This window comes from Saccostrea cucullata, unplaced genomic scaffold (genome assembly GCF_032062105.1).
Source record: "Saccostrea cucullata isolate Sc308-1 unplaced genomic scaffold, CSIRO_AGI_Scuc_v1 ctg440, whole genome shotgun sequence".
Classification (NCBI taxonomy): domain Eukaryota; kingdom Metazoa; phylum Mollusca; class Bivalvia; order Ostreida; family Ostreidae; genus Saccostrea; species Saccostrea cuccullata.
Window position 1 is genome coordinate 118,572 of NW_026928801.1, and position 12,510 is coordinate 131,081.

The following is a 12,510-nucleotide window of genomic DNA, read 5'->3' on the forward strand; positions in this document are numbered from 1 at the left end:
TAGTGAAGATTCAATTTTGTTCAATTCATGACACCTGGGGGTAGGGTTGGGCCACAATGTAAGCTCAAATGTAAAGGGCAATAAAGCCGCAGGTAGTCAAAGAAATATGCAAGCATCTTTAGTTAGTGTAGATTCATGTTTATTAAAATTATACCATCTCCCGTTTAAGGATTGTTTGGGACCACTTTTGGGCTTCACCTTTTTTCCTAGCCACATTGCTCAGGTGAGCGATGTGGCCAATGGGCCTCTTGTTTAGATTTTTGTATAAAATCTGTAATCTTTGATCATCAAGATCATAAGACATTCTAATAAATAATGATTCATGCTTTTATAAGGTTTATTAAGATAAAAGTAAAGTAAAGCCAAGAAAACAAAGAAATACTTAATGTGCTAGTTACAAAGTATGACCAAAGAATCAAATGTTTTAAATCAAAATTATTAAGAATACTCTCAATGGTTTTAAAAGATGAAACATGCGAACAAATCTTTCAAACAAAATGAACGATTTCCTATTATGTTAAGAATAAAAGTATATATTTTGCTAATTTGGCCACAATAGAAACGGTAAGATCCCTGTTGTGATTTAAATTTTTAATTCACCAATAAAATATCAAACCACTTAATCACAATGACATAACTGTCATAACAAGAATGTCAATAATATTATCACATTCAAAATGATGTTAATATTAAAAGAAATAAGGAAATTCCCAGCACTTTGTCGGTTCCTCTAAATTAGGGAATAACTATCTTCTAATTTGGTATTTGCGACCATTAATGCTGATTTAACGGTCACAAACTGAGTTTTACCGGCGATGCGTAAGCAGAGCTGGTAAAACGGATGTTTGCGACCGTTAAATCAGCATTAACGGTCGCAAATACCAAATTAAAAGTTTAGTTATTCCCATTCTAATGCAATCCATGCATTTTGTTTGTTGTTTACGTCTTATTTTGTTGAATTTTGTTACATGAAATACGTCACGGAGCATTGTTTTTTTGCGTCGCTCTATTATGACGTCACAATGAAAAAGCTTTCAGCTCGTTAATGCTCGTTTTACTGCTTCAAACATCAGTGCATTAGCCAATCAAAGAATGTTTTACAAAACAATTGCATTAGAATTCAGAATTACGTGGCTGATGGGTTTTGCCTTTTAGTAAATATATTTATCCTCTGTGCCATCTTTCTGTCGAAAATGGAACTTGAAAGTAGTTCCCTGTCGACTTCTTCACGACCATTTCCGTGATTTTGTTTACTTTAACATGATTTGCCATCATTTCCTCCGATTAACCAATCAGAATGCGCGTAACAACAGGAAATGTTATCATGAAAAAATCAATCTTGAATCAAACCGAAAGATTGTGAATTGCAGTCAGTTAACCGATATTTCAGTTAATCGTAGCAGCCCTAATCATGTCCGTCCTTCTGTCTAGCTGTCCGTCTTTCTGTCTGTCTATAACGCTTTCGTTTCCACACGATATCTTGAAAACCCTTTCAGCTCTTGCAATGCAATTTTGCATGGCAGCTCCCTATGGACTAAAGAAGAACCCTATTTCTATTTATGTCAAAAGGTCAAAGGTCAAGGTCATAAATTCGTAAATTCTGTCTGTTTTAACACTGTCGTGTCCCAGCAATATCTCGAGAACCCTTTAAGATCTTTCAATGAAATTATACATAGCAACTCCTTGTGGTCTAAGGAAGACCCCTAATGATATTGAGGTCAAAAGTTCAAGTTCGTAAATTGAAACATTTTGTCTTAATGTAACACTATCGTTTGTGTGATATTTCAAGAAAATTTTGAGCTTTTGGAATGTAATTTTATAATAAAGCTCCCTTAGACCTCTCTCACCCCTCTTAAACTGCCCCAACCCGTTTGTTTTATTAGCATTTATTGTATTAAATCTCGCTATTTTTAGCACAGGGGCATGAGGAAAGTAATACATGTAACGTATAAAACAGGTTCTCTGCGGACTTTATATTTTTATTACATCTATTAAAACTATTTAATTAATGCTAAATTAGACACCATGCATTTGTAAAATTTTGACAATATCGAACGTGAATATATACATGTATGTGCCTTCATGCTTGCATATAATTAACGCCTGTTTAAAGCGGTACTGTGGTGTAATGTTATGTCTCTCGCTTCATGTTTGAGAACACTCAGGTTCGAATCCCGGATAATCAATTTTCTTTTTTTCCCAAATACATTTTGTTTTACTAAATGATCGTATTCAGCATGTGAAATGAAAAAAAATTATTACGTCTGGCTTGTACAAACTCATAAAATCACCATTACAGTGTGATGAATATTTTATATAAAAAGAATCCTCTATACACATAATAAAGAATAAGCAATAAAATCTTCATATCCATATTGGCATATTTTTTATTTGCTTCAGTAAACCTGAATACATTTAATAATTCTACATATTTAGTCAAGGGAATCCACCACCCCCTTCTCTGAACTAGATTGTTATATGTATATTGAACCGTCGGTCAAAAATAACTAAGATTAACTCTGTGTGTGGTCAAAAGAATAAAATGTTTCTTCTAATTTTATAATTTGACGATTAATGCATGGTTAACAAACAATGACATAGTGGAGCATAACTTTAAGACAAAGAAAAGAACTTTACTACGAAATATGCACCACCCGACATAAATTTTATTTTTTATAAAGCACATATATGTAAAGATATACATCATGATATACTAAATAGTACATGATACATATACATATACATCATTTGCACACGTTCGAATAATATTATAGGAACGGGGTTGAGGATACCCCCAAATGAAGTCGATAAATAAACAATGTACTATAGAAAACTTAGCTAATATATAATTGTGCTCCCACAATAAAAAAAAATCTTTAATTTGGCTTTCCAAGGAATTGTTTGGTAGTGACTCTAAAACACAAAAAGTTTAGTTGTCTCCCATCCCCCACTGAAATTGCTTGTTTCATGCCTGTTACATACATAAAATAAAGGCAGCCCAAGATAATTTAGTAGATTTCCATTTAAAACATCATCTAAGAAGATATTGTCTACCTTGAATGTTCGTTTATTTTTTGAAGTGATTTTATTTTAATAAATTAAAAAAAAGAATCTCTCTCTCTCTCTCTCTCTCTCTCTCTCTCTCTCTCTCTCTCTCTCAATACAAGACACTTTATAAAACGCACTACTTATCTACGTGATTTCACGGACTTATTTTTTTTTCAAGCTGTTAAAAGTAACCTTTCACTATGTGAACAAGGCGCACTTTACGAGTACATGTAGTGTGTAAACGTTTAATCACTGAATCACGGCAAACGCGTTTCCTAATCCGTCTTAAGTATCATTGTGTATTTTCTTTTATTTGTTCGCTTTTTTTAAACATTGCAAGTAATTTCAGTAAATTTGACATGAGCAAATTTGAATTATGAAGTGTTTAAAACACTATTAGTTCTATTTTATCCTATTCTATTCTATCCTATTTCTTCTGATTCTAAACTTTAAATGAGAGCAATTACTAGTCCCGAGAAAACTATCGAGATACGGGAAGTTAGGGCGAGTTACGTTACTTTCGTTCGTAAGATGTCGATGTTTCTCTATTAGGACAATGGACCTACGTTTTAAAGGTCATATCCGGAAGACCTGTGCCTTTCACTTTTTATGCTTGGGGAACTGTTACTACCTATTTATATGTCCAAGGTTTTACATGGCGCCGCGAACGAGAATCGAACCCGGGCCTCCAGATCCCGAAGCGAAGGATCTACCCTAGGCAACTGTGAACAACCATTTCTAAGAGAAAAAAAAAGCGAATACTCTTGAACAAACATTCAAAAAAAAAATGCCATTTGAGCTTGTAAAAGTTTTATTGAACAACAATTTGATATTATGTACTGTCATCTGTACAGAATTACGGTCAATTATTATTTGATTTAAGAAAACTTAAATTGATGAAAATATAAGGATGTAAAAGATCATTGTGTTGATAAAACATATATATATATATATATATATATATATATATATATATATATATATATATATATATATATATATATATATATATATATATATATATATATATATATATAAAGCACTAAAAATGACCAACGACACGAACAATAAAAATTGTCAAATTTTCGGGACGCCCTGTCCCTTCCTCAGGACAAAGAAAAAAGTTAGAAAGTCATAAGAACAAAGGAAAAAGAGAAACAAGAACAACTAGCACTACTACTAAACTACTAAACACTAGATATTTACATACTTAATTACATGATGAATTGGAATTTTTAAAAACACTAATAAAGAAAGAAATCCGGACCGCTATGAAATGCGTCCGGTCTATCGGGTATACTCGGGCGAAGTGCGATTTACATAATTGAACGAATTAATTATGCTAATTAATTACGACAATCAGTAAATCGTACATTGTTTCATTCTCTCAAAATGGCGTAACTTTACTTAATAAAGAATAATCGAAGAAAAATAATGTAGCAGGGATATTTAAACATATGAATTATGATCAATTTAAAACTTGCTCTGACAGAAGATGTCTTCTTTGCAAGCACAGCACTGACACAGACAGTTTTAACAGCCCTGTTACAGGCCGCAGCTACAAAATACTAGGGAATTTGTCCTGTCATACTGACAACTGCATTTATCTCATCAGTTGCAAAGTTTGCTCCAAACAGTATATTGGTGAAACAGGAGATCTCCGCAGGAGAGTCAATAACCACCGTTCGACCATTAGGACCAAAAAACTCAATGAACCCGTTGGGGAACATTTCAACCTTGAGGGTCACAAATGGGAGGACATGACAGTAGTGGTGATTGACCATAACCCAAGATGGACAGATGCTCAGAGAAAAAGCAAAGAAAAGTTCTGGATGCACAGATTGAAGTCATTCCGCCCTAATGGTATTAACAAACTGAATGACTTCACCAGAATGAACGTAAACTAGACCCAATTCCTGATGATACTAAACAAGATTATTCTCTCAATTTAGTGTAAATTCTACAGTAAATTTGCGTCACCAACTCTCGAACAACTCTCATAACTATGTATTGCTTACACCTTTGTTAATTATTTTTTCCCGGTAATAAGTCCCTAAATATTTCAAAATTTATAATTGATCATAATTCATATGTTTAAATATCCCTGCTACATTATTTTTCTTCGATTATTCTTTATTAAGTAAAGTTACGCCATTTTGAGAGAATGAAACAATGTACGATTTACTGATTGTCGTAATTAATTAGCATAATTAATTCGTTCAATTATGTAAATCGCACTTCGCCCGAGTATACCCGATAGACCGGACGCATTTCATAGCGGTCCGGATTTCTTTCTTTATTAGTGTTTTTAAAAATTCCAATTCATCATGTAATTAAGTATGTAAATATCTAGTGTTTAGTAGTTTAGTAGTAGTGCTAGTTGTTCTTGTTTCTCTTTTTCCTATGTTCTTATGACTTTCTAACTTTTTTCTTTGTCCTGAGGAAGGGACAGGGCGTCCCGAAAATTTGACAATTTTTATTGTTCGTGTCGTTGGTCATTTTTAGTGCTTTATATAAATTTCCATCCGTGACCTTGTATCTACTTGGTAGATCCGACATTTAGGATATACAGGGTTGTTGGTTTTTTAGTGCTTTTTATATATATATATATATATATATATATATATATATATATATATATATATATATATATATATATATATATATATATATATATTCCCTCTTATCAACAGGAAAATCAGCCACCACTACCGACACCATTACAGAAACAATGGAACCAATCACGATAGCAGAAACAACAACGGAACAGACATCATCCAATGTTCAATTCTCAACTTCAATAGGTAATATTTTTTCCACTTAAAATATATATCACAAAAAGTAGAGCTAATTTTTACCCTTTTCAAAGAGGGCTTGTGTTTATTAAAACTAATAAATAAACATTAAGCATATATTTTGCAGGCAGTGAAGACAACGAATGAATACTTTATCCTGTTCATGCGGAATCATATAGTTGGAACAGATCCCTCAACAATCTTCATCACAACAAATTATAGCACGTCCGTTGATATTTCAACGTCTTCTCAATTAAATTTGTCCATTAAGGACGTTCGATCCTGATATTTTTAGTGTATTTCGCATAGGTCCTTTATTCATAAAATTAAGCATAATTTTTAGGTTCTAACAATAAAACTAAATTCTACAATGCAAATTAAACTATATTCAATGAAAAAACCGCAATTAAATTCCATTCAAGTAGAATTAAGCTAGGGACTATATTTTGTGGCGGACGGTTTTTTAGACGATAATGGTCAGTTTTTTTCCATTTGAACTAAAACAGCACTGTTAATTTTGGATGCATATTTTTCCATGCTGGTTGCACACAAAGCTGTTATTTGCAGTGAAATATGTTATGCTGGTTCTGAAGTATCTATTGAATTGTTTTATGAATTCTATCAACAAAGTGTGACAAATATAGAAAATATATTTTGAAAAACCGGGAAAAATTGAGCCAATTTTAACGTAAAATTCACACTTTTTTAGTAATATTTGAAAATGTACATCATATACCCCCACTTTTGATCTCCATTTCTAAATATTCAAGATAACTTTGACCTATTTGCTTAAAATCAGAAAAAGTTTAAGACTTTAAAATAATTTTCTTGCTTATTATATTTTCAATACCCGAAAAATAACCTTTTATTAGTGCAGAAAGGTCAAATAATTGATTTTGCGAAGCAATTTGAAACTTTTTCTTAGTCACAATTTTTAAGTGTCTTTTTTTAAACAGTCTTAGAGTTCATTTTGTTTCATGCTTTAATTGGATAACAGTATCAGAGGGAAAACGTCAATGATGTAATTTTTAATTAAGACACAAATTTCAGTGCAGAAAAGTCATATCAAATGTACTGTAGCACTAAAAGAAGCATATTGACCCCCATTTTTTGATTTGAATTTCAATTTAGCTATGTATGTAGAAACTAAAAATACACTTGGCAAAAAAAGCTTAAGACTTTAAATATCAGGATCGAACGTCGTTAAATCAGCAACTGCCCGAATAATGAATATTTCTCATTTTTCCAAGATTACACTCCCTTTTGATCTGACTTGTGGTTATTTAGCAATTGAGACAAAAGCTGTACTTTGACACACATCTGGACTATCGACAGTATCTATATTTCATTGTTTAATTTACGGTTCTGTCGCCGGAACACATATTATTCCAACAAATAGACTGGCTTATTTCGTCGACGTTTGCATACCCTCATACTGATTACCGGAGCCAGTCTGCAATGGCAGCCTTGCATGAGAACACATTGATAAATATCAGATTTCAAATAAAAGATAATATCTCAATTGTATATTTAGTAAAAGGTGCAGAGACCAAGAAGAATTATTAACCATATTAGATGAATACAAAACTTTGCAAATAGGACATACAACAGATATTACTGGAACTTTGATCACGTCTACAAAACCAATAGCTGTATTTTCTGGAAATCGATTTCAAGACATGAAAGGCAATGGTTGTAGTCATATGGTAACTCAATTACCCCTACATGTAACTACTGAATTAGATAAACTATACATTGTACCCCCTTTTTACGGTAACTTGGAACGTTAGTTCAAGTGATTCTTGAATTTCCAAACTCTATTCACATCAAAATCGGACAAAAAGTATTAAATTGGTATTTGAATGAAAAATAATACAAGAACACTGAAGTTACATCAGAAGAAGCATATATTCTGGAGTCAGATAATCCCGTATTAGTTACCGGTATCGGAATGGGTAACGGCATATCTGGAATTAACCAATATGTCAACTACCATAATGTTGTTCTACCGGAAGGATATACAAGAAAAAACTATATAAGTATGATACACTGTAATTCCACAAACGTATATTATACTTTGCCTTCAGATAAACGGTTCATCTGCTGACCACTATAAAACTGTGCGAGTAAACCCTTCAGTTTTGAAGAGCACTATCATGATTCGTACCTTTGAAGTACACAGCGGTTTAGTAGTTTTAAAGACAGCAAATAATGCAACATTTGGACTAATTTTCTACGGACAAGCATTTTCTGACGGACATGCATTTACTGGCAACTAAGAATTTCAACCCAAACAGCCACATGCATTCACACTTATATGTAAGTCATATTCATTTTTATTAAAATACATTTTGTTCAAGAGCAGTGAATTTCAGTATAATCTCAAAACAGGAAATATATTACATATTCATTGGATTTCATGTTAAACTTTGTATGTAATAAACAAATACATTTATTTATCAATATAAAATGAGTTTTATTATCCCAAAGAACCAAAAATGAATTAGAACTTCGATATACGTTATGTATTATACTGCGGCCTCTGGCAACATTTTTCATCTTCAGGTCCAACAAAGCATATGTTGCCCTCATACCCAGTCAATAACTGTTTTGTTATACCCTTCAGTGCTTACTTCAGATTTATTCAATACACACTATATTATCAATTTAGTTTACATGTTAAATTATGGCTAAATCAGTAAATATTAAACAATAGCTGAGAAAGAAAAAAAATGATTATATTTTTATACTTGGCTGGTAGCAACAACTCTCGAAGCTCTTGACTTCAGCCATTTCCGTGTCGCCGAAATTGAACGAAAATTAATTAAATTGACTACTTGTGACGTTGTAGTGACGTTTTGGTCTAACAATTCTTATGTTGGACCGGAAGGCCAGTCAACAGTGAAATTGTTAGACCGATGTGATAAAAATTTCTTTTGTTGGACTTTTTATTACATAGAAAGCTATTTATAAGGGTATAACAATGTTGTTTGAATTCCGAAACGTTATAAAATTTAAATCCTTACAATGAAGATACATTGCAGTGTCCAGTGAATTTTCAACCAAGACTCTTTCTTTACTCCTCACTAGGATATTAACAGTTGTGAAGGAGAAACTTCAAGAGTACTGTGCAACAATATACCCGGTATAAAAGAATTTGTGCAATTAAGATGTGGATACTTAAATATTCCATAATTCCATGATTTTAATCGTATTACTATATGGATGTTTTATTTTTTTAATTTATATATTCCTTAACTTGTAACCAAGTGTTTATGAAGCTAGATTTTTTTTTTATTCTTGTGGGCTGGGGAGTGTCAATGGTGAACCAGGGGCATTGCTTAGAGCGATGAGAAGGGATATATTAAAAAATTCCCATAGGCAGGTCTTATAAACTTATACATGTAAGTGGTTTTGAATCATTCTTCTTGACCAACTTTTACGAGGAGTATGTGTTTCCTAAGTTAGCGAGGGGATGGGTCATCTTTATTTGCTTTCTAACATACAGTTTAATGACTAAAAGATCGGAGGGGGCTACTTTGACACATTTCTCACTTGATTGCTACTGATCAGCTTTACAGTTCAAGACGTCAAATTTAATGATATGACATCAGATCAGTACGAACGGGAGAGGGGGGAGTAGGGCCAGTCCCCATCAAGATTACACTTTGTCCCTAACAATCTTTATATAATTTTATGCTCGTTAAGAATTTTTTGTTCAGTTGATCCAATTCCTATACGGTAGTTGACCCTACATATAATTCATGTTCCATAATTAATGTAGTAAATTTGTTCAATTGCTCAATGAAGACAGGCAGAGACAGGTCCAAAAACTTTGCAATGTAGGAGACAACTTAAACTTTTTATTACTCATTTTAATAAGCTACGCCAATCAAGGATTTTTTTCGAGAAATGAAAGGAAACATTTAAACTAGAAACTTGCATTTTTTTGTAGGTGTCAATGGCCGAAACTTTTGGACATTGTCAAGTATTTGTGCTCCAAGAAAGTGGCCATGGGGTTGTTGAAAAAGTTATTTATCCGACATCATTTTCAATTAAGTATAAATATACATAATGACTCGCATGAATACATTCACACAGAATTGTTTTAGGTTACCTGAGTAAACTCAGGTGACCTATTGCTATCTGTTTTCGTCCGTCGTCGTGCGTTGTGCGCCGTGCGTTAACATTTAAACATTTTCAGCTTCTTCTCTGCAACCACTGAACCAATTTCAACCCTATTTGGCACAAAGCATCTATGGGTGTAGGGAAACAATAATTGTGAATTTCATGATCCCTGCCCCCCTTGGGCCTGAGGGGTGGGGCCAAAACCACTAAAATTAATGCAATCTTTAAAAATCTTCTTCTTTACTCCTGGACATCAAGCAGTCAAACTGTTTGCATGATTGTAATCAGCAATGAGTCCTCTACCAAAATTGTGAAATTCATGGCCCTGGGGTCAGGGGTTCTAGTGCTAGGGCGGGGCTAAATAAGTAGGTAGTGAAAATGCATTATTTCTTTGAAAATCTTCTTCTCTGCCCCTTGGTATTAAATAAACCAACTAAGTACATAGTTATGATGAGCAAGAGTGCCTCTACCAAAATTGTGAATTTTATGGCCTCAGGGTCAGGGTTTATGGTGTTAGGGAGGGGCTCTATTGATTATATAGTGAAAAACATGAATTCTTTGAAAATCTTCTTCTCTGCACCTGGGTATTAAATTAAATAACTAAGTACATAGTTATGATGAATAAGAGTGCCTCTACCAAAATTGTGAATTTTATGGCCCCAGGGTCAGGGGTTCTTGTTTTAGGGTGGAGCTCTAATGATTATATTGTGAAATGCATGAATTCTTTGAACATCTAATCCTTTGCTCCTGGTTAATATGCTAATGATCTAATTCCATATTTAAGGCCAGGATTTATTTTAATTTCAGTTTTACAAACCCTCCGCTCAAGGTTTTGAATTTGATATTGTTGTGAAATGCATGAATTCTTTGAACATCTAATCCTTTGCTCCTGGTTAATATGCTAATGATCTAATTCCATATTTAAGGCCAGGATTTATTTCAATTTCAGTTTTACAAACCCTCCGCTCAAGGTTTTGAATTTTCAGAAAAAAATAAAACAATTTCTTTTTTCTGATGTCAAATTTGAGTCGGGATCGAGATTTCAAATTTACGAAATCGCACTTCCGGTTTTAAGATGAAACGGCAGGTAAAATATAGCTAGCTAGGTTTAGTGTAAAATTCATCGATACGAGTGCCATTCAAAACGTTTCACCCCGTTCAAAGAACAAATAAAATGCTGAAGACTTTGTTGCACAATGACATGCTGGTGAGATAATTATGTATTCGTTTCAAAAGTGTCTGTCCCTAAATTATTTTCCTCCCCCAGGTTTTAAACTGCCCGTGGTAGCTATTGCATATTGCCAGCGACATTGTTTAGGTTTCTGTTATAGCTTACAGTCTAAGCATCATTCTTCAGAAAAGGGTTGCTTATGCATCAAATGTAATGAATAAAACTATGGGAGAAGTTAAATTAATCCATTTGAGAAAGAAATAAACAATAACCTGAAGAAATAAAAAAAATCAACTATTAAAAGGCAAGAATATACAAATATATACAGGCATGTAGTATCATTTGTAATAGTCAGAATTTTTTTTTTACACTTAATTTAGCAATGCCCAGTGATTTTTAAGGAGTTAAAATATTGTCAGTTTTTTTATGTCCATTGTGTAAAGTATGACCCGCTGATTCCATATCAGCAATTGTTTCTTAAATCGGGTGAAAATTGAGCTGTTTATGAATGTTTAAAACATGCAGAATTCTTACAGAGTTATCCATCTTTCCGAGGAAAATGATTGGAAAGTGTACATCAGTAAATTAGAAGCATATAATACAGGAATGCCAGATCAAAACAATTTTAGAATATAACCTAGGTACCAGTTAGTTAATTTAATCTGAAATTTCATAATATCCTCGTGCCACTGTTGAGACAAAGAAGAAAATATGACACAGAATGTAAAATCAAAGAGTTGTCTTCCTTTGTTTTCCTTATTTATACAGAAAAGCTTATGTCTCATTATTCGTATACTGTGATGCCATTTAAAGTAATAAACTTATCAATTAAACTCAAAGTATGATTATAAATGAAGTTTTTATTTAACTTTCACTGTTTTCTTCACCAAAGTAAGTCAATCTTGAAATTTATTCTTGTTCACTTTGAGATGAACCCTACTTTCGTTTTTGCACACGAAATATCCTTTGAACTAAATTTCATTACATTGTATTAAAATACTTAAGCATTGTTCAAAAACAAGGATATAACATCGTATCACCTTGACAATGAAGTAAACAGACCATCAGACGTACAATTCAAATTGTTTACATATTTTTCAACACACGTGTTGACTGCCATACTGGATATGAACGATCCGAATTTGCTCCAGTAGACTTTAGAAAATTCGTATGGCGAACAAGAACGATTGAATACTTGCCTGCATGTGATATGCATTTGTAGTGGTATAACAGAGGAAGCTACTTATGCATTTTTTGACACATTACTCGTCCGTATATGAAAATTAGAGATTTTTTTAATTTTTCAATCTATTTTTAAAACGACTAATCGCGCCATACTTCAAACATTCAGGGTTGGTAATACTGGGG

The 12,510-nt window shown here is 32.9% G+C and overlaps 1 protein-coding gene across 1 annotated transcript in view; it reads left to right on the top strand.

The window, feature by feature from the left end:
* Positions 1 to 12,510, top strand: part of LOC134278748 (mucin-2-like) — a 207,945-nt gene that overhangs the window by 52,529 nt on the left and 142,906 nt on the right. The window contains exon 10 of the mRNA XM_062761037.1: positions 5,742 to 5,852. Coding sequence (XP_062617021.1) covers positions 5,742 to 5,852 — 111 coding nt within the window. The remainder of the gene's footprint in view (positions 1 to 5,741; positions 5,853 to 12,510) is intronic.